General features: G+C 35.4%; 1 protein-coding gene across 1 annotated transcript; it reads right to left on the reverse strand.

Annotated features, from left to right (window-relative positions):
• Nucleotides 1–551: 551 nt before the first annotated feature.
• On the reverse strand, nucleotides 552–11333 carry laptm4a (lysosomal protein transmembrane 4 alpha). Its single transcript, XM_038278701.1, has 7 exons — nucleotides 11094–11333; nucleotides 8219–8339; nucleotides 6423–6499; nucleotides 4114–4236; nucleotides 3002–3097; nucleotides 2780–2878; nucleotides 552–1455 (listed from the first exon to the last, which is right to left on the reverse strand). Exons 1-7 carry the CDS (start codon nucleotides 11220–11222, stop codon nucleotides 1381–1383), a joined length of 720 nt encoding a protein of 239 aa, XP_038134629.1. The 5' UTR covers nucleotides 11223–11333; the 3' UTR covers nucleotides 552–1380.
• Nucleotides 11334–19980: the final 8647 nt, after the last annotated feature.

Raw genomic sequence — 19980 nt, forward strand, 5'->3', positions numbered from 1 at the left:
CCAATACAAAGGTAGGAAAGGACTAGCAGGATTGGGTGAACGTATACTTGCAGAGGAGGGTCTAGAAATGCAGTTTTTTTTTTTTTGTAAGTATGTGGCTGATACATTTGCTTATTCTTCTGTTTTTCAATCTTGTATATATTTATATATATATTTTTTTATTAGTATTATATTGTTTTTTTTTTAAAACCTCTTAGAAAATGATAGACAATTCCGCATTAACCAAATTATTTTATCTTTAATAATTACTCCATGGCAGCGCATTTCTAAAAGCCATTTTATTATGTATTTAAAAAAAAAATGTTTAATTCTAAATAATTAACCTAAAAACTCACATGTAAAAGAACTGCAAATAATTCAAAGAGAAAGTTGCTCTTCCCGAACTACAGAGAGTTCTTTATATGGTCAGCCAACACAAAGTAGAGCCCATTTATCTGTTAGAGTGGACAGCAAGACTAGGTAAAGAGTTTGTAGAGATAGAAAAGTCAACACCAAGAAAGATTAAAAACTTAGGACATATGGTTACAGGAGGGAAACAAAATCAAAAGATCTTTTCATTGTTCTGACACATTTATTTAAGTCAACTGCTTTTTCACAGGGATAAAATCATTACTAACAAAGTAATGGGAAGATGGCGTTGATAAGCATGCAATAACTAATGATCACAAGGCTAGCTGTTCATCTTCACGTGTCAGGCGATGAAAGAGGCAGAGAAATGATCCAATTCTGCTCTCCTTCATTTCCAGCTGGAAAACAAAAACTCAGCAGCTTTGCTCAAACACCACAGCAGCAAAGCGGTGAGGACACTGTGAACCGTACCACTGCAAAGCTAAATAAATACAGACAAAATAGTGCGAAAGACTCAAATCAAAGCAAAGGCGGAATACTTTAGGTCTTAACAAACAGCAGAAAACTGCAACACAACTAAACAATAAGAACTATAATAAGCAGATTGTCATAGTTCAACAATTCTTCAGTACTTATATATTGATCTATTAATAAAATGGTGCTGGATTTATGAGCAAATTTCAAGCATTTTTTTTCACATATCCCTTTTACTAAGACTTAAAAAGGATTTGAGGGACTAGGGTAGCAAGGGTAGAGGGGTTCCTTCAAATGTTCTTCCACATTCATCCATCCATTATCACGCGTTATAACTCTCCCACCATTTTTCCATCACATCTCCAGGATGCTCTATAAACACTCTAAAGAAATATAGCGGAGAGATTGAAGAAAATATCTTTAAAGACCTCACACAGACACAGAAGGTTCAGAGGGGAATAAGGGCTTCATGGTGTTCAGAATGGGTTAGACGGGGCATGTAGGAATGCATATGATGGCTGGGGGCGCATGTGTGTGTCCTGGTGACACGGCTGGTGCTTAGACTGGCATGTAAGGGGGAGGAGGGTCCTTCTCTGGCATCTTCATCGCCATCTCATAGGTGGGCAGGATGTACTATAAAAGAAAAGGAAAGATGGTAGTTGCATTTATTAAGTTTTACATTTAAAATATTTATTATCAAAGAATACTGGCTTGAGAAACTTTAATGAATGCCAATTTAAATAAAATATATCAACTTTTTTTAATCCATTAACAAAATTAGTGCTAAAACAATTGGATTAATCGTGATTATTGAAAAAAAATAGTCAACTAATTTAGTAATCGATTAATCGTTTAATGGAGTATAGACTGTAAAATGTGCCTTTATCTGACAGAACTAAGCACTTAGAGCTGTACCTACATAAAATAAAATAAAATAAAAATTATAAATTGTATTTAATTTCGCAAGAAATCCTCTTTAAGGAACTTTTGGCTAACCGATTATTAAGTGAAAAAAATTATCTAGAGATTAAAGAATTTGCAGAATAACCATTAGTTGCAGCCCTGATATATATATATCTGTAAAAGAAGAAAACCTTTTTTCTAATAGCTAGGTACATGCAAAAAAATGCAGAAGATGACTTTTTAAATCTAATGATAAAACAGAGTTGATCGTATTCAGGGACATGGACTAAACACTAACTGATAACTTTCAAACCATTGCAGCTGTTTTTATTTCCTTCAAGCCTAAAAAAAAAAAAAAAACTATCATTCAAGAAAAAAACTATCCATAACCCTAACCTGTATTAGTCCTAACAAATTGTTAAAGCATTATTTTAAATATGACTCAGTTAATTAAAAAGATTGGAATTCTGATTAAATAATAATAAACCACCTTTTCTGTTATGGGTCAGTTGTTCTGTGCATTAAACCCATCCCTCAGAGGGCAGTGAACAGCATGCAGTTTATTTTTGATTATGTGTGGAATGGGACCCTGCCTTTGTAAATGTCAACTGTCCGAAACTTTATTTAGAATTAATTAAGTATTTTAGAATGTTTTAATTTAATTGAAATGTAATTGGCCCTATTTTGAGCTTTAAACTCTAAATACTTGAGCATCATTTAGTTTAAAAAACAAACAACCTTTTTCCTAAATATTGATGAACCATATACTATATATCACATAAACAATACAGTTGTCATAGTGCAAAAAGCATAAGCATTAATTTATTTGAATTATCACTGATGTTAAATAATCATTAAATGACCTAACAAACATTTTTAGAACAGACAACAACCTTCATCATGACAACTCAGACTGTTCTTAATAGGACAGACCTCCTCTATGTGGATAGTGGGCCACCTGCTGGCTTAATAAATATTACACCGATGAAAATGCCAGGTTATCAGCATGAAAACCACTTCCTGCTCATTTATTCTGACTTGAACTCATACAGACCTGAGGAGGGGTCTCAAAAGCAGGGTACACAGCAATCTCAGGCATGTTTCTGTTGTTGATGTACTTGTAGCAGTTCCACACGCAGTTGATCAAATAAGCCTGGAAGCAATGCATACAGAGGAATACTTATAGGCACTGGGTTGCTTACATGCCAACTGGTCTTATTGTTCACAGAAGAGCACAGGGGCTTTTATTTTTATTTTTTTTAACTGTTAGAATCACCTTGAGAATGATCAGGAAGGCAAAGAACACCAGCACAAAGAGGAGGAGGCAGCTTGAGTTCAGGGACAGCAGATAATCCTTATAAGGGAAATCCGGCTGAGTAGAAAGAACAAACAGTGTTTTGTAGTCAGTGAAGTCTTGCAATATAAATTCAGTTCACACAATTATCCAAGTAACACTCAGCAGCAACACCAACCAGCATTACTCGGACTTGTGTAGTCAAAGGCAGCTGCTACTAATTTGTAGATAAAGAAATTTGATATATTTTTACATCCATAAATGTTCATTTTAACAGCGTCCTCCTTTAGGAATGCTGTTTGTGTGTAAGGGTGCTAGGCCTTTGAATAATTATTTTAATGAACCCAAGGCCTGACTACATAAACAGCTTTCTACTAAAGATGCCAGCAGTGCCAGCCTTTGTAATTACTGTCTATTGAATGTTAATAGTTTGTTGCATTTACTGCCACCCATTTAAAGGCCAACAATAACTGTGCAATTATTGCCCATTAAACATCCCTCTCAATGTATCGCAAAAATATTCAGAAAACAGAAATTTATTTGATGAGGTTTATCCCAAAGGCTTAAAAGTGTGGCACACATTTGTTTTCAACCTTATGTACATTGGCAACCCTAAATAAAATCCAGTGAAATTATTTCCCTTAACTCTCCGTATTTAATGTAGTAAAAGTATAGAGTTTTTTTAACTACTTGAACTGTTCCATCTTCATTCTAAAATACAGGACTGGCGTTACCATGCTATGAGATTGCTTTTCTTTAATAATGACTGGTCAAAGTTGATAAGTTACATGGATAAACCAGTCAAGGACTTAACTGGGACAGTTTCATAGTGCAACAGGACATCAACAACATGAAGGAATTCAAGGGGTATGAAAACCAATTGTTGCTAGCATAAAATAAGCATACAATTACAGACAAAAGGGATTATCTAAAGAATAAAAATTGTGTGTTTTATTCATGAAACTACAAGAGAAAGACTGTAATTGCTTGACAACAATGAGAAGTTCCTGCTTAGGACTAAGTGAAATATCCACTGTTGCTAACATAAGGAGGACTGAGAGAGTCAACATTCAGAGGACAACGTTGGGACTGACCAGCTGCTCCAGGTAGTCCCGGATCCTAGGCAGGTAAGTGAGAGAACTGATGGCCACCAGGCAGCTCAGAGCAAAGTCAAACAGCTGGTAGCAGAAAAATGGGATGAGCCATCCATCACGGTGCTAAGAAAGGTGGACAGAGTTAAAAGAAAAAAAGATACAGCAGAAATCTGGACAGAAAACTATAGGAATTAGAAGAACCACAGAGCTCATTTTCATCCAACTTCTAAACACATTGTATAATCTGATTCTTACAATGAACAAATACATGTAGAGGTATATTCTATTCAATTCCCAAACCTTTTTTTTTTCTTTATCATTGGTAATATATCAAAAGGTATATGCATGTTAGGTTTATATGATGTTGGAAGAGATACCATTAAAACAAGCTTGGTGGTTCTTCCTTTATGGACTAAGCAAGTCGGGTTTTAATCCAAACTTAAACTAATAACACTTGGGCTGGGAATGAAGCCCCCCCCCCAGATCACTCAAACTAACATTACAGTGGTTTACAAAAATATTCATATCACTTGACCTTCTCCACAGGTTTTCAATTGACAACAAAAAGCAAATATATTTTTTTGGAATCTTATGTTACAAACCAACACGAAGTCCAGTTTGCAGTTTGCCAGAAGCCATGTTGGAGACACAGCAAGCATGAATCTAATCTTACTGAACTTGAGCTGTTTAAACAAAGAATGGTAAAAAGATTAGAATAGAAATTTTCTTTATTGTTCCACAATGGGGAAATTCTGGTGTTACAGCAGCTAAAGATTATAGAAAAATAACTAATTTCTACAGAAATGGAAATTTGAAAATAGCAGCAACATCAGAGATGTGCAAAATGACAGCAGCATGTTATTTAACTGACTAAGATAAAAAAAAAAAATGTGCAAAATCAGCATGAATGTAACAATTTATTAAGGTTGTTGGGAACAGTGGTGGTTATAAAGTCTTACAGCTGCTGGGAGGAAGGATCTGTGATGACGCTCCCTGGTGCATTTAGGGTGCAGCAGTCTGTCACTGAAGGAGCTCTGCAGTTCTGCAACAGCTTCATGCATGGGGTGGGAGACATTATCCAACAGGGATGTTAATTTAGTTAGCCTTCCTGATCAGCTTATCCAGCCGCTTTCTCTCAGCTACAGATAACCCACTGCAACAGACAGCTCCATAGAAGATGGCTGAGGCCACCTCAGAGTCAGAGGTCTTTAGAAGCGACCCCTGTACTCCAAAAGACCTCAATCTTCTCAGCAGGAAGAGTCTGCTCTGACCTTTCTTATACAGAGCCCCCATGTCCAGTCCAGTTTTATTATAGTTTAACTTTTTTGTTTGTCATTTAGGTGAACACCTACTGTAGGTACTTAGAGTCCACTATCTCAATGTGACTTCCCTGGATGTTCACTGGTGTCAGTGGGGAGGACCTGCTTCTGTGGAAGACCAACACTAGCTCCTTGTTTTTCCCTGCATTAATCAGAAGGTGGTTCTGCTGGCACCAGACCACAAAGTTCTGGCTCCACTGCCCGTACTCTGAGTCATCCCCACCTGTGACTGGCACAGGTGGGGACTATGGCAGAATCAATTCAGAAAAAAATCAGTCACTAGACCAGCAAAGCAGATAGAGACATGCCCTAAAAGACTTGGACTATAATTAAAGCAAAAGGTGGCTGCACAATCCTATTTTCCTATTTGAGTTTTTTAGATAAAAATAGTGTATAACCTTGTTCACAATGTGATACCACTTTGTCAGCTTTCACATAAAATCCATTTAAACCTATTGCTTGTGGTTGTTCAGTGACAAAATGTAGAAAAGTTCAAGGGTGTGAATACTTTTTCAAGCCACTGTATAGTCCTCGTATCTTTAAATCTGGATATGGATGCAACTCTAAACTAAAAGGGTTTCTAATGCACTTTATTGGAAAGTTGTCAGAGCACAGCTGAAGTGTGACCTTTAGACAGACAGGCCTCATGATCGCAGCGAGCCGTCATGAGTCATACTTTAACTGTGCAGTCACAGCTAGCAGTTTAATGAAGGTTCATGTGACAAAGCTATCAAACCTGTCGCTCTTGTTGCCATCAAGCTGGCCTGTGAGGTAAACATAACATGCAGTGAAAACACAAGCATGCTGTGGTACAAGCCATCATAACAACCCATTCTAACTCCAGTTTAAAAAGCTATATTGCATCTTATTTCTCAGACATGATGCTACTTTTTAAACACTCTGAAGCTACACACCTTCCATTAGTGTATTTTAAAATTACATTGTCTCCTGATGACCCTTAATAAAGTTTAAAATCTACCCCCAGCTTACAGTGATGGCTCCATACACCATCATGGCACTGATGGTGAGCATCAGCAGGGAGATGGCAAAACCCACACAGGCATTTTCTGCAAAAGAGAAATAGATACAGTCGGTAAGTCCTGGTAACCCTATAGCTCTAATGCATAGTAGAGGTCACAAGTCGAGGCAAAATGCATATTTGCCTTTGCTCTAAAGAGGCAGCTGGGATTTGCATACGCTGATAAGGCCATCTCTCAGTTTTAAATGGTAGGCTCCGGGGAGCATTATGTCGATTGCGTTCATCAGTTTAAGTTAATATGAAGGAAACGACCTGAGATAATTAAATGGTCTACCTTTCATATCCTCTTCTCTCTCATCACTTATCCTTTCACTTTGTTAACTCTTGCACTGGGGCTGCTTGTGCCAGAGCTGCTGCAGCAATGCAGTCTGGATGAGCTTTTTGCTAATCTTTAGCTCGAGCAAAATAATCTGTACATCAGCCTGAGCCTGTCTGACACTTCTTATAGCTTAGGAAAATAAAAACAAAGTCTACTGGAGCTCATCATTTGAAGCTACTGTAAGAATAAACTCAGAATATATATAAGAAAAGAAAACTGTTCCTATGTTTAAATGTAAAAAATCCAAAAAAAGTTTACAGGGTTTTCAGGCAAAGCTGGACAAAATTATCCTGTATTTTTTGGAAAATTCAAAGGAAAAAAGTGGGACCCCATCGATGGAACAATGCATGGCTTCACACTACAATCCAATATTTTCTCTTTCTGCATATGGGTTCCTTTGAAAAAAAAATTTTTGTCTTAATTATTTTGTTTTAATAAAGTTTAACTATTGGATTCCATGATAATCAGATTTCACATACCCATTGAAATTTGAAAAATGACTTAATGTTTTTAATGTCAGTTATCAGACATTTTTAGCCTGTTCAAGTAAATTCTCCAGATCCCGATATTTAACACAATACAGAACTGTTACATAGAAGTTTGTTTGCTTGTACACACTACAGGGTGATCAAAAACCAAAAAGAGTTTGGAAAAGATATGGACTAATAAACAAAAGAGAGGCAACAATGTCAAACTCCCTTCTGAAATTTAAACTTTGAAAATAAAATATTAATTAGAAGCAATAAAGGAGCCAAAGTTTGCTATATAACACTAAGAACCTTTATGTTCCCGAATCAATAATGTAATCTGGAAAACCACTAGTTCTACAGATCTATGACCTTTGACTCAAAACAACATGGATTCAGAGCATCCTAACAAAAGATAACAGCATGTTTGATGTTCATGTACACACTTAAAAGGCAGGTTTCAACAACTGCATTTGGTTAAATTATATTTTGTTTATAAATCCAGTCTTTTGGTGTTAATTGTATTTTCTTTTTCAAAAACTACTTTAGAAAATACAGTTTTGGTTGTTTTGGTTTATATTTTCTGTATAAAGAATCACCGGTGCTAATTTCCAGATGATATTCAAGTTCACTTCCAGCAGGTTATCTGACAAACACTTAGGGCAATACCTTGACTGGTCACTTGCAGGACTCTGAATTTTCATGCCTTAACTTGGGACTTGGCTCTACACTTCAGTGGAAAGAGTTGAGAAAAACTTGGTTGATCTGCTTAATGGCTCTATGCTTCAGCAAAGGTTTCATAAATAAAGTTTGCTTTTTCCATTAAAAAATTCAAAGGAACATACCCCATATTTAAACAGTATTGTTTTCACTATGGGTTTACAGATATTTCTACACAAAAAGACATTAAATATCTATAGTAAAAAAATTTTGTAAGACAATTATTCTTTTTTCATCTTACCAGACATCCGATCGGAAGCAAAGTAATGGTCGATGACCTCATACTGCAAATCGATGGTTGGTACATTCTCTGGGTGCGTCACGGCCACCGTCAGCAGAATCCCCATCAACAGGTTAACCACCTGTATACAGGTAAGCAGGGAATCACACCAGAGTTGCACTAAACCTAAATAGTGATAAAGTTGAGTTCCCTTTAAAAGTTGTATAAAGTCTAAGATGCGGACCAAGTATGGAGAGGAAAAAAAGTACTGATAAGTTAAATTTCCTCTCTAAAAAAAAAATATATATATGATATATATATGATATATATATATATATATATATATACATACAGGTGCTGGTCATAAAATTAGAATATCATGAAAAAGTAGATTGATTTCAGTAATTCCATTTAAAAAGTGAAACTTGTATATTAAATTCATACATTACATACAAACTCATATATTTCAGATGTTTATTTTGTTTAATTTTGATGATTACAAATGACAACAAATGAAAATCTCAAATTCATCATATCAGAAAATTAGAATATTACTGAAGACCAATAAAAACAAAGGATTTATAGAAATGTTGGCCAACTGAAAAGTATGAACATGAAAAGTATGAGCATGTACAGCACTCAGTATTTAGTTGGGCCTCCTTTGGCCTGTATTACTGCAGCAATGCGGCGTGGCATGGAGTCGATCAGTCTGTGGCACTGCTCAGGTGTTATGATAGCCCAGGTTGCTCTAATAGTGGCTTTTAGCTCTTCTGAATTGTTGGGTCTGGTGTATTGCATCTTCTTCTTCACAATACCCCATAGATTTTCTATGGGGTTAAGGTCAGGTGAGTTTGCTGGCCAATTAAGAACAGGGATACCATGGTCCTTCAACCAGGTACTGGTAGCTTTGGCACTGTGTGCAGGTGCCAAGTCCTGTTGGAAAATGAAATCTGCATCTCCAAAAAGTTGGTCAGCTGCAGGAAGCATGAAGTGCTCTAAAACTTCCTGGTATGTGGCTGCGTTGACCCTGGACCTCAGAAAACACAATGGACCAACACCAGCAGATGACATGGCACCCCAAACCATCACTGACTGTGGAAACTTTACACTGGACTTCAAGCAACGTGGATGAAGTGCCTCTCTTCTTTTCCTCCAGACTCTGGGACCTTGATTTCCAAAGGAAATGCAAAATTTACTTTCATCAGAGAACATGACTTTGGACCACTCACCAGCAGTCCAGTCCTGTTTCTCTTTAGCCCAGGCAAGACGCTTCTGACGCTGTCTGTGGTTCAAGAGTGGCTTGACACAAGGAATGCGACAGCAGAAACCCATGTCTTTCATACGTCTGTGTGTGGTGGTTCTTGAAGAACTCACTCCAGCTGCAGTCCACTCTTTGTGAATCTCCCCCACATTTTTGAATGGGTTTTGTTTCACAATCCTCTCCAGGGTGCGGTTATCTCTCTTGCTTGTACACTTTTTTCGACCACATCTTTTCCTTCCCTTCGCCTCTCTATTAATGTGCTTGGACACTGAGCTCTGTGAACAGCCAGCCTCTTTAGCGATGACCTTTTGTCTTGCCCTCCTTGTGCAAGGTGTCAATGGTCGTCTTTTGGACAACTGTCAAGTCAGCAGTCTTCCCCATGATTGTGTAGCCTATAGAACTAGACTGAAAGACCATTTAAAGGCTTTTGCAGGTGGTTTGAGTTAATTAGCTGATTAGAGTGTGGCACCAGGGGCCATCAATTTTGAACCTTTTCACAATATTCTAATTTTCTGATATGATGAATTTGAGATTTTCATTTGTTGTCATTTGTGATCATCAAAATTAAACAAAATAAACATCTGAAATATATGAGTTTGTATGTAATGTATGAATATAATATACAAGTTTCACTTTTTAAATGGAATTACTGAAATCAATCTACTTTTTCATGATATTCTAATTTTATGACCAGCACCTGTGTATATATATATATATATATATATATATATATATATATGCAAACAAAACCTCCAGTCCAATAGTTGGCCAAGGCAGTTTTAAAAGTATTTTTGAAGGGACAAATGATAGTATAAGTAGAAGATTAAGATGGTTAAAAGATAAAGAAAGGAATTGACAGATGATGGGCAAATACTAGGCAGATAGGTGCAAGAATGCAACCGTTCAACACTAGGATCGGGAAGGAATCCTTCAAATAAATAAAGTTTTCCTTTATTCTACTTTATTGTTAATGTACTTATTGACCCTGGAAATACTAAAGGCAAATTATATACCTTTCCAAACTGTGGATGAACTAATAAATGTATGAAAACAAGCAAAAAGTTTCCTATAGAGGACAATAACAAGAGGTGAACAGATAACATTATTTTAATGGCGAAAACTTTCCATTTTAGTTTTGTACATAAACATAAATAATGCGGAACTCAAGAGATGTTGCACTGCACAGCTGTCTTTTTTGTGTGTGTGGCAGCGCATTCTTATCATCGGACAACCGTTATGCAGAAGTTAGCCAAATTGTGAGTTAATCGATTCCAATTTCAAAGTTTTCACACTTGAAGTTTTATAAAAAGTCTGAAAAGGACATAATTTGTCAATTTCCTCTCTAAAACTGCATGAGCTGACGGAGCCAAGAGACACATCAAATAAGTTAGCTAGCTATAGCTAACCTTAGCATCCTGTTAGCATCGCTTCGATATAAACCAGATTTATTAACGGTCGGCCGTGGAGCCTAGCATTCTTTTAAGAAAACAGGACGAAAGAAAAACAATCATAGCCCAACAATAACCAAATATAAACTGTAACGGTTATGTAACTCCTCAATTATGCAAACTTAACAAGCGAACGACGCAGGCTAACGCTGTCGTATTGACCGTTATCTAGAATCATCTTACGCACCATATACCATGTTCCCAGGATGATGGTCCCGGTTCGAACATGGCAACACCCGCAGCACCGGGTGGTGTACAGTCTATCACGGCTTGGCTTAAAGTGATGCATGTCCTCTACGAGCGTAGGGAGAAACATCTGTAAAGCTGGCAGGAGACGTCGGAAAAAATTCTTCTCAGTATCAACACCCAGCAAGCGACCGTGTAAAAACGCCCACCTCTTCCCTCGACGACCTGCGCACACGGTGGATGAAAACAAACGCTCTGTCAAGAGGACTGGGCGGAGCCAAGAGATTTGATTGGCATGTTTAATAACCAATGGCAACGAAGGATTTCCCAAACATGGAAAACACAAATCTAAAAATAATTTTTAAACTGAAGAAACAAAACAAGAAAACATTGGATTTAAAATAAAATCTAAAACAAATTAAGAAACGAAAACAGAACGGACTAAATCATTAAAAAAAGAAATAAAACATCACAAACAGCCCCAACCTTCACCTTTTCATTGCAGTTAATAGTTTATTCGAATCCTAATAAAAGACTTTAGATGTTGTTAGTGGTTTTAATAGCTCTAATGTATGTTTTACATATTAATAAAATAGACTAATGATTTCCCATGCACTCATTTTTTTTTCATTTGCAAGACAAACAAAAAATGCTTAAAAGATAGTTTAATTGTAATTCATTAAAAAAACAAAATCCATATGTATGGCTGTAAGATAAAAAAGGAGAAACTGTGCATGGAAAACAAGCCTTTGACTGTATCGTACATACCAGAGCACCAAATTAGTTTTTATTACAGTAAATAAAATGTTTTCACACTGTCATCATTAATGTGAACGCCATTTTGATTTGTGGATATTAGTTCTTCCTGATATTAGTTCTTTACTGAGCAAAGCTTGGTAACACAACTAACCCTTTCAGCAATTAAAATAAATAAAATAGCTGAATTTTTCCTTAATTCTGCCAATTTACACAATGTTCAATCCACACATTTATTTGGGTTACTTAACCTTAGGAAATTGCAAATAATATTAAGAATGTTTTTGTTTTTAAGACCAATCTAGGTTGATTTAGGGATCTTTGTCTCATTGTTTATCTGTCCAAATTTTAACAACTACCAACAAAAAATAAAATCTGCACCAAAATCTACATCATTAAACATGAATGAATTTTTAATTGTTCATTTGTAAAACTCTGATTTCATCTTGTGATGCTTTAAAACTGGTCTTGAATTAATACAATAGGTTAGCATTAATCCTCTAGAATGGACTTAACTTCAGTCCTTTTTGACAAATACTTAGGAAATTCTTAATGGATTTTGTCAGAAAACAAACAAGCTGCTATGATTTGTATTATTATTTTGTAAGAATGGTCAAAATATGACTAGCATGATGCCAGAAGCTTTGTGATGCTTCAAAAAGAACAGATTTCTCAGCACATTGCAAAATGCTGTTTATCCAAATATTAGCATCAAGCTTGCAAGTATACGGTGTAAGTTGAAAACACAAATCACCAAAGATTTGATGTTGTGTAGTATATTCTTGTTTCTAAAAATGACTGAAATCAGGTTTGGTGTATATGGATCTCAATTTAAGACCCACAGTGGCTGCATGATGCAATTTACAAATGCAGCTAATGCTGCATTACAATACTTACCAGCTCATAGATCATCTGCTTGTTTAACCATTTCTTTTCCTAAACTGAGCTACCTGTGGAATTACCTTTTCAAACACAGAAAAGATGGATCAATGCTTCTGTGTTGCTTTTTTTGTGTGTGCCTCTGTCTTCTTGAACTCCCAGTTGACCTTGGCAGAGGGCCACTCACATTGAGCCTGGTTTTGCTGGAGGTTTCTTCCACTTCATGGAGAGTTTTTCCTCCCCAATGTCCCTGCATATATGCTCTGTGCGGGGGATTGCTGCAGTCAAGGTTATAATAATAAATCATAATGCAAGTGAATATCTACTGTTGCTACATGCTAATCCAAGAGAAGTGAACCCTGCAAAGCCAACAACTCAATGCAATCTGCGGGGTTTCCTTAGATAGAAAACTTTTAACCAAGCTGGATGATTTGATTGGATTGTCTCTATTAAGCATCTACATATGACTTTGGTTGTGAATCAGCACCATATAAACAAACTGAATTGATTGTACATTGATGGAACATCCATAACATGGTCCTACTTCAGGTTATACTGCAGATATTGTCTCTTTATCTATTTGCTGGAAATACTGTATCCACAGGATGGATAGATGGATGATAGATAGAATTTCAAATTAGTATTTTGTCATAATTACTCTAAAATCCACATTCAACATTTACAAAAAAAAATTGTGGATTTTTTCTAATGCCATTCTAAGTGGCATGCCTTTAATTGCTATAAGCAACGCAAAAAAAAACACATGATTAACAGATACAATGGCTTGAAAACATAAATCAGTGTGTAAGTGATCTAAATGCGTGCTCCCTAATGAATAAAGTTAGTGAAACTAAATGACATTTTCAACGATAGAATTTACTAGCCAGCTATTCATACAAATGTCAAACGTTGTACTAAGAAACAGTTCTGCTTGCCTTTTTTGAGTCTTAGAGATACTTACTATGCATCTTTCCTAAATTCAGTTATTGGACCCAAACATTTCTAGAAGAATCCACTTTTGAATTCAAGGGCCAGAAAAATACCTTCAACATTTAAAGGTTCTAACTCAAGCTACCAATCACCATTGCATCTAAAATATAAATTAACATGGCATGACTTGCTCCACATTTGTTTAGGTGCACACTCAAATACAGTGGGAGGAAAAAAAGTCATCATGGGTCTTATTATGGAAGAACTCTTGAATTTTTTCAAATATCAAGTATTTAAAAAATATATATCTTGACACACATTTTAATTAAATCTCACACACAAGAGAAGAAGCAACTGAGAAAAAAATAAAAACAAAACCAAACAAACAGTTGTGTTGAATGTTTTATTGATTTCTTCTGGATTATTAGGTAAAATAAAAAAAATTATGGAGAATATTTTGTCACTGCCTTTGCGTGACTGAATCTGCCGAGAGACAAATCTTTACCTGAAATACATCAACAGCCACCAGTTCTGACCAACCTCAATACATTGTTGTGTAAATGATAGAAAGCCAACAAAAAAAGAAAACCACACAAATCCAAGATGTGGAATAATAGCATTAACATTCTGGTATAATTACACAAATATATGTGGATCGTACTATGTTAAAAACCAAAGAAGGTGCTGAAAAGATGTACAAGCTGCCACAGGAAAAAAAAAATAAAAAATAACATTCCCAGATTTGTTCCTACTTTCATAATAATTGAAAAACAAACAACAGTAACTGCTACTGACCAGTAAGGCAATTAGTGCATCTTGTGTCAAATTATTAAGGTCTATATTTAACAAAATTGATTATGGTAAATTAGGTCGAAGACTTTAACAAATAACTTCCAGCTTAGTTTCTGATTCTTCAACTTCTAGATTACCGGAAAAAAATATTTAAATCATTGTCAGCCACCACAGACAACAAAGTAAAACATATTCCTTAAATACACAGGCAAAATGAGGTTCTTCAATAAAACGTTTAGTTTTATTACATATATAACAATAGATAATGCCCCCAGAAGTATTCACACCCTTGTCTGTTTATTCATTTGATTATATTAGTCTGATTCCAAAAAACGATTTATTTTATTTAAAAAAAAAAAAGGCCAATGGTATTTGGTTATATGGTTTTTGCAACTTGATTAGAATGGATCATTGCAAAATGTAATTATTTGGAAAATAATTACCTAAAATGTCTGACAGATTTAAAAAAATATATATATCAGAGCAAAAACCCAACCAACAATTTCAAAGGACAGATCAGTAGACCTCTACGATTCCTTTGAGGCACAAACATCTTAGTCCTTTAATGGAATTTAGGCTCTATTTTTAAGGAATTAATTATTACTAACATTTGAAAGCACCAGGGCCCTGCTTAGATCTGGTTTCCCAACCCAACTGGGTAACAGAGGATGAAGGATCTTAATCTAAGAGGAGAACAACCCAATGGTAACCAAATCAGAGATCAGGCTTTTTCTTGTCAAACAGGTTAACTATTGCCAAGAATGCATGTTAAGATAAGACTGGCAGCATGAAGGTTTGAATACAGACATGGACTCTTCCAACATAGAGTTTAAATCTTTCACCATTAGGTGTGAGTGTGCGTGACTGTCTGCCCTCTGTGTCTCTGTGATGCTCAGTTCTGGATTTCTGAACTTCTCAAGGCTCAGGGGTGGTGGATACTAAACATTATTTCATAGTGCCACCTGGCATGTGCTAAAACAAGGGGTGTGATTACTTTAGGGAAGCACCTTACACGTGGATTAAGTGCATGAAACAAACAACCCTTTATTCCTGTGACAAAATTCATTCACAGCAATGTGAATGGTTTTATATGTGTTTGACACATATAAAACCATTGTGGATGTGGCATTTAGATAAAGACTACTGCCTTGAATGGTTTTTCATTGCCTTCATCTGAACCCTTCTGTCTAAGAATACATTCTTCTGTGTGTTTCTTCATCCATTTGTAGATTAGGAACGCCGATAGTAAGACTCCGAATACTGCTCCTGTTATCCCCCCTGCTATGGCCGCTGTGGATGAAAAAAGTAAACAGCTCAACTCCATTTAGATTAGCATTTTATAGCTAGATCACCTGCATAATGCCTGTATCCCACAGTACCTTCAACAATCTTGCTGTTTCCCAGTGCACCTTTGTTGTTTGTTATAACAATAAAATTGGGTGCAGTGTCTTTGTCATGCCTGTATGAGCTGCCCAGGTTCAGAGTTGACGAGCTCTAAAGCAAAACAGAAAGTATCCCCCATATTATATGCATGATAAATCATATAACAGGTTAACAGCAGGATATTTTAAAGATGAGTCATACTTTGGCTGAATTTGTGTTTCCATCTGCAGAGTTTGACATAATAACTGGGTCAGGTTTGTTGTTAGTCCCTTCTTTGGAGTTTTTTCATTTTCAAAGAAAGAAAAATAAAAAAGGGACAAAAATATACTTTGAGTATATTTAGAAAAAAAGAAGGTGTCCTTTAAAGCAGCTCTTAAAAGAAATGTGTAGATATACCCTGATCTGGATCATCCCCTGAACCAGAGCCATCCACGTCATATCCTGATGCCTCCAAGTCCTCTGGAAGTTCAAAAGGCTAATTCATAGAAAAAAGGAAATAATTTTAGCATATAGATGGCAGTCACTAAAACACACAAGGCTCTAAGGAAGATAACAAAGCAATAAGGAAATAAATATATGGGCCAAACACAAAGTTCCCCTGACAATCCGATAAGGAGGGAGTCATCAACAGTAAAGACTTATGAGCAGATAACAACACATAATTGCGTCACTCAACCCATTATCTTATTTCTTGCTTTTGTGAATTAATTTACACACAAAAAAAATCAGTAAATAGAAATCTAATGTCTAAACCTTATTCCTTATAGGCCCATAAATATCTGATAAATGCAGAAATAACGATGGTAAAACAGTCAGAACAGCAAAATATTTATAAGTAAAACATTATAGGACTTCATAGTCTGTGTCATAATATCCACACCCAGTAAACAGGTCTACAATAAACCTAGAGGAGCTACACTAAGTGCTTATAATAACAATGCAATACAAAACTGTTAACACCAATTCTAATTTGCTAAAACTTAAAAATAGCTTATTGGAAATCTAAGAAAAATTAAAACAAAAAATAAAGCCCAAGCAGTAAAGGGACCATAATACAGAAGCCCTGAAAGGAAAGGGAGAAAAAATCTAGAAAAGAAAAGTTTGAATTTTTTTTTTTTTCTGTCCTGAAAGGCAGGTTGAAAAAAATAAATAAATAAAAAGAAAAAATGAAAACTTCAAACTTTTCTTTTCTAGATTATTTTTTTCTGTCCCTTGCCTCTGGGGGCAGGAAAAAAAATAATAATTTTCTTTTCCAGATTTTTTTTTTTTTTTCTCCCTTGCCTCTGAGGGCTTCTGTAACCACAACAGGCTCAGATACATTTTTTTTTTAATTCTCTTTTCAAAAAAAAAAAAAAAAAATTTGCAACCAATATCCTGAAAAGTTATTTATATATAATTTAATGTTAATATAATTACAACAGTTCTCTGAAGGAAATCTTTGAAAACAAACTGCCTTATGAAGGCAGAGGAACACTGAAGAACAAATTGTTTAAACCATCTTAAAATGACAAGAGTGGGGCAAGAAGGGAGGAAACACTGAGATCCATGTTAGCTTTGAAAGGGCTGCAGAGAGCAACAGCTCAGGGGGGGGAATTTTTTAAAATGACATCAATTACTAATACTGGTCTTTTTTCAAGAAAAGACAGATGGGAACTGTAGTTAAATGAAAAGACCCAAAAACACATAATTGCATAATAGTTTACCCTAAAACCATTATTGCAAATTCATGATATCACAACAAAAAAAGCTGTTTGAATGCAATATTTGTTTAGGTGTTTGAAGAGTCATGCATAAACCATGCATGCCTATTATTGATCTTGAATAGCCCTCCAATTTCCTTGATTCCCACAACTAATGTTAAATAAAAAAAAAAGGAACTTGGAGGAAGAGAGAAGACCATTTTAAGTAAGGCACTGCAAGCAGTGTTTTACTCTGCTGATGAAGCACTTTGTATTTCAAGAGGCAGTAAAAACAGCTCAAACGGATCTAATTTATCCTTTAAAACAAGTAAACCATATGAAAACCTTAATGCATTGAATCCAAAGTTTCTTTACGACTTTGAAGAGTTAATATTTCGATCTGAATTTTCTAAAAACATAAATATCAATATATCGTACAGCTCATATTTCACGTTGCAGCAATCCTGCAACCAGTAAACAAAGATCACTAAATGATTAACAGTTTTGTGAGATTTCTGAATAAAATATATTCGAGTCAGAACATCTGATGGAATCTTTAAAAGGTGCACACCTTAGATTAAATCATTTCTTTACCAGGAAACCCCCCTCATTATGTCACATGGGGCCACACACTTTCCAGCCCCACAATAAACCTACAACAATCAGCGTTTTTAAATACAGCAGAGTTTTCTTCCATGCATTTTAGTTTTTGCTGCATAAAATGTTATGAAACAGTCTATGGTGGTCTGTAAAAGCTCTATGAATTTAAAAAGATAACATTTTCTATCATTTATTTAATTTTTTTAGTCATTTATATACATTCAATATAAAATTTTATTTATTTATTTATTTATTTATTTTTAAGCAGCTCAAGTTGTGGTGAGACGTGAAGAATCTGAGTGAGTTCAGTCTAGTTAGGAAGTTTAAAACCCCAAAATGTTTTGTTTTTTTTCTTAAACAGGCTCCGTGACATTTTGGCTCGAAGTTCATGGTCAACAACAGGAAGTGAGAAAGGTAAGAATGAGACGGAGGTAACCATCAGGTTTCCTCTGTTTAATGAGCTTTAGAGTCAGGAGGTGACTTACCGACACTCTTAATGGAAGGATTAATCCCAGAAACACGGAGACTGCCAGGGATAAGTGCATCTTTCTCGACTCCTTTCCGCGCCTCCCTCCTCCTTCCTTGGAACAGTTTTGATTCTAGAAATAAACAGCAACCTGGCTACAGCCTCAGGTGGTTTAGAGCTGCTGAAAACCCCACCCACTGTGGAAATGATCACACGCTCCACCTGATGGGAGGTGACTTCTGCTCACTGAAGACACCCTGCAAGACTTTGCACATGAAATATTTACTGTAGGGCTGAAACTATTTTGCAAAACCATTGATCTGTTGATTATTTTTGGACAGCAAAAGGTTCCTTAAAGAAGACTTTTTATTAAATTAAAGCAGGTGAAACTGGATAGATCATATAGATAGATGGAAAAAAATATTTTATTTTAAATCTAGAATTTTACATATTTTTTGCACAATTTTCATATATTTGCTGCTCAAGGTGGATTTCTCTGTCAGCTAAAGACAGGTTTTAGAGTCTCCATACTCAAGTTAACAATCAATCAATTACTAAATTAGTTGACGATTATTTAAATAATTGATTAATACTGATTAATCCGAATAATTGTTTCAACACTAATTTAATGTACTTTTCTGAAGAAAAACCCCCCCCAAAAGAAATAAGCCTCCATTCTTAATAAAATTATTACATAATGGATGAATCACACATTTAGAAATCTATTCCAATTAATGCAAAAAACCTGCATCTTTAAAACATGCTGATTCATAATTTTCAGCCATAGTTATTTGAGCTATTGCAAAATATCCAAAAAGTGTCCTCAGTTACTACCTAAAATAAAACCGCTATACAGTTCTATATTCTATGCAAATATATTGTTTACACCCAGTTACACTGATACAATTGTTCTTCCCCAAGTGGTGTCCAAAAATAAATGTTAAAAATAAAAAAACTGACCTATTTAAAATGGAGAAAAAAATGGAAACGAAATGGAAGTTTCCCCTAATTTTATCCAAACTAGGAGCAAAGTTGTTAAAAAAATTTTAAACTATAGGAACAGTTTTCCAACCATTAAACCCTTAAAATTGGAGGTTAAAATATAGGGGAAAGCTTCAGGGCTTGTAATAATGGATTTCCAGGAGGATCATTACATTTTAAACTACTGAAAAATGCTCGATTTAAAATGTATTTTTCAAAAAAAACAATATTTGCAACAGAAAATTAAAGCATAATTTTTTTTTTAAGGAAACAAAGATACTATACATGAGCTCCCTGGGTGACCACGAAAGATAATTACCTGGGGGGGGGGGGGGAAATGGAACTTTCACCACAGGAAATGTTAAATTGATCAGTTAATTGAACTAAATACCCTAGATCCAACCACAGAATTACTGTCAACA

The sequence above is a fragment of the Cyprinodon tularosa genome, unplaced genomic scaffold (genome assembly GCF_016077235.1).
Source record: "Cyprinodon tularosa strain WSP-4 unplaced genomic scaffold, ASM1607723v1 ctg143, whole genome shotgun sequence".
Lineage (NCBI taxonomy): Eukaryota > Metazoa > Chordata > Actinopteri > Cyprinodontiformes > Cyprinodontidae > Cyprinodon > Cyprinodon tularosa.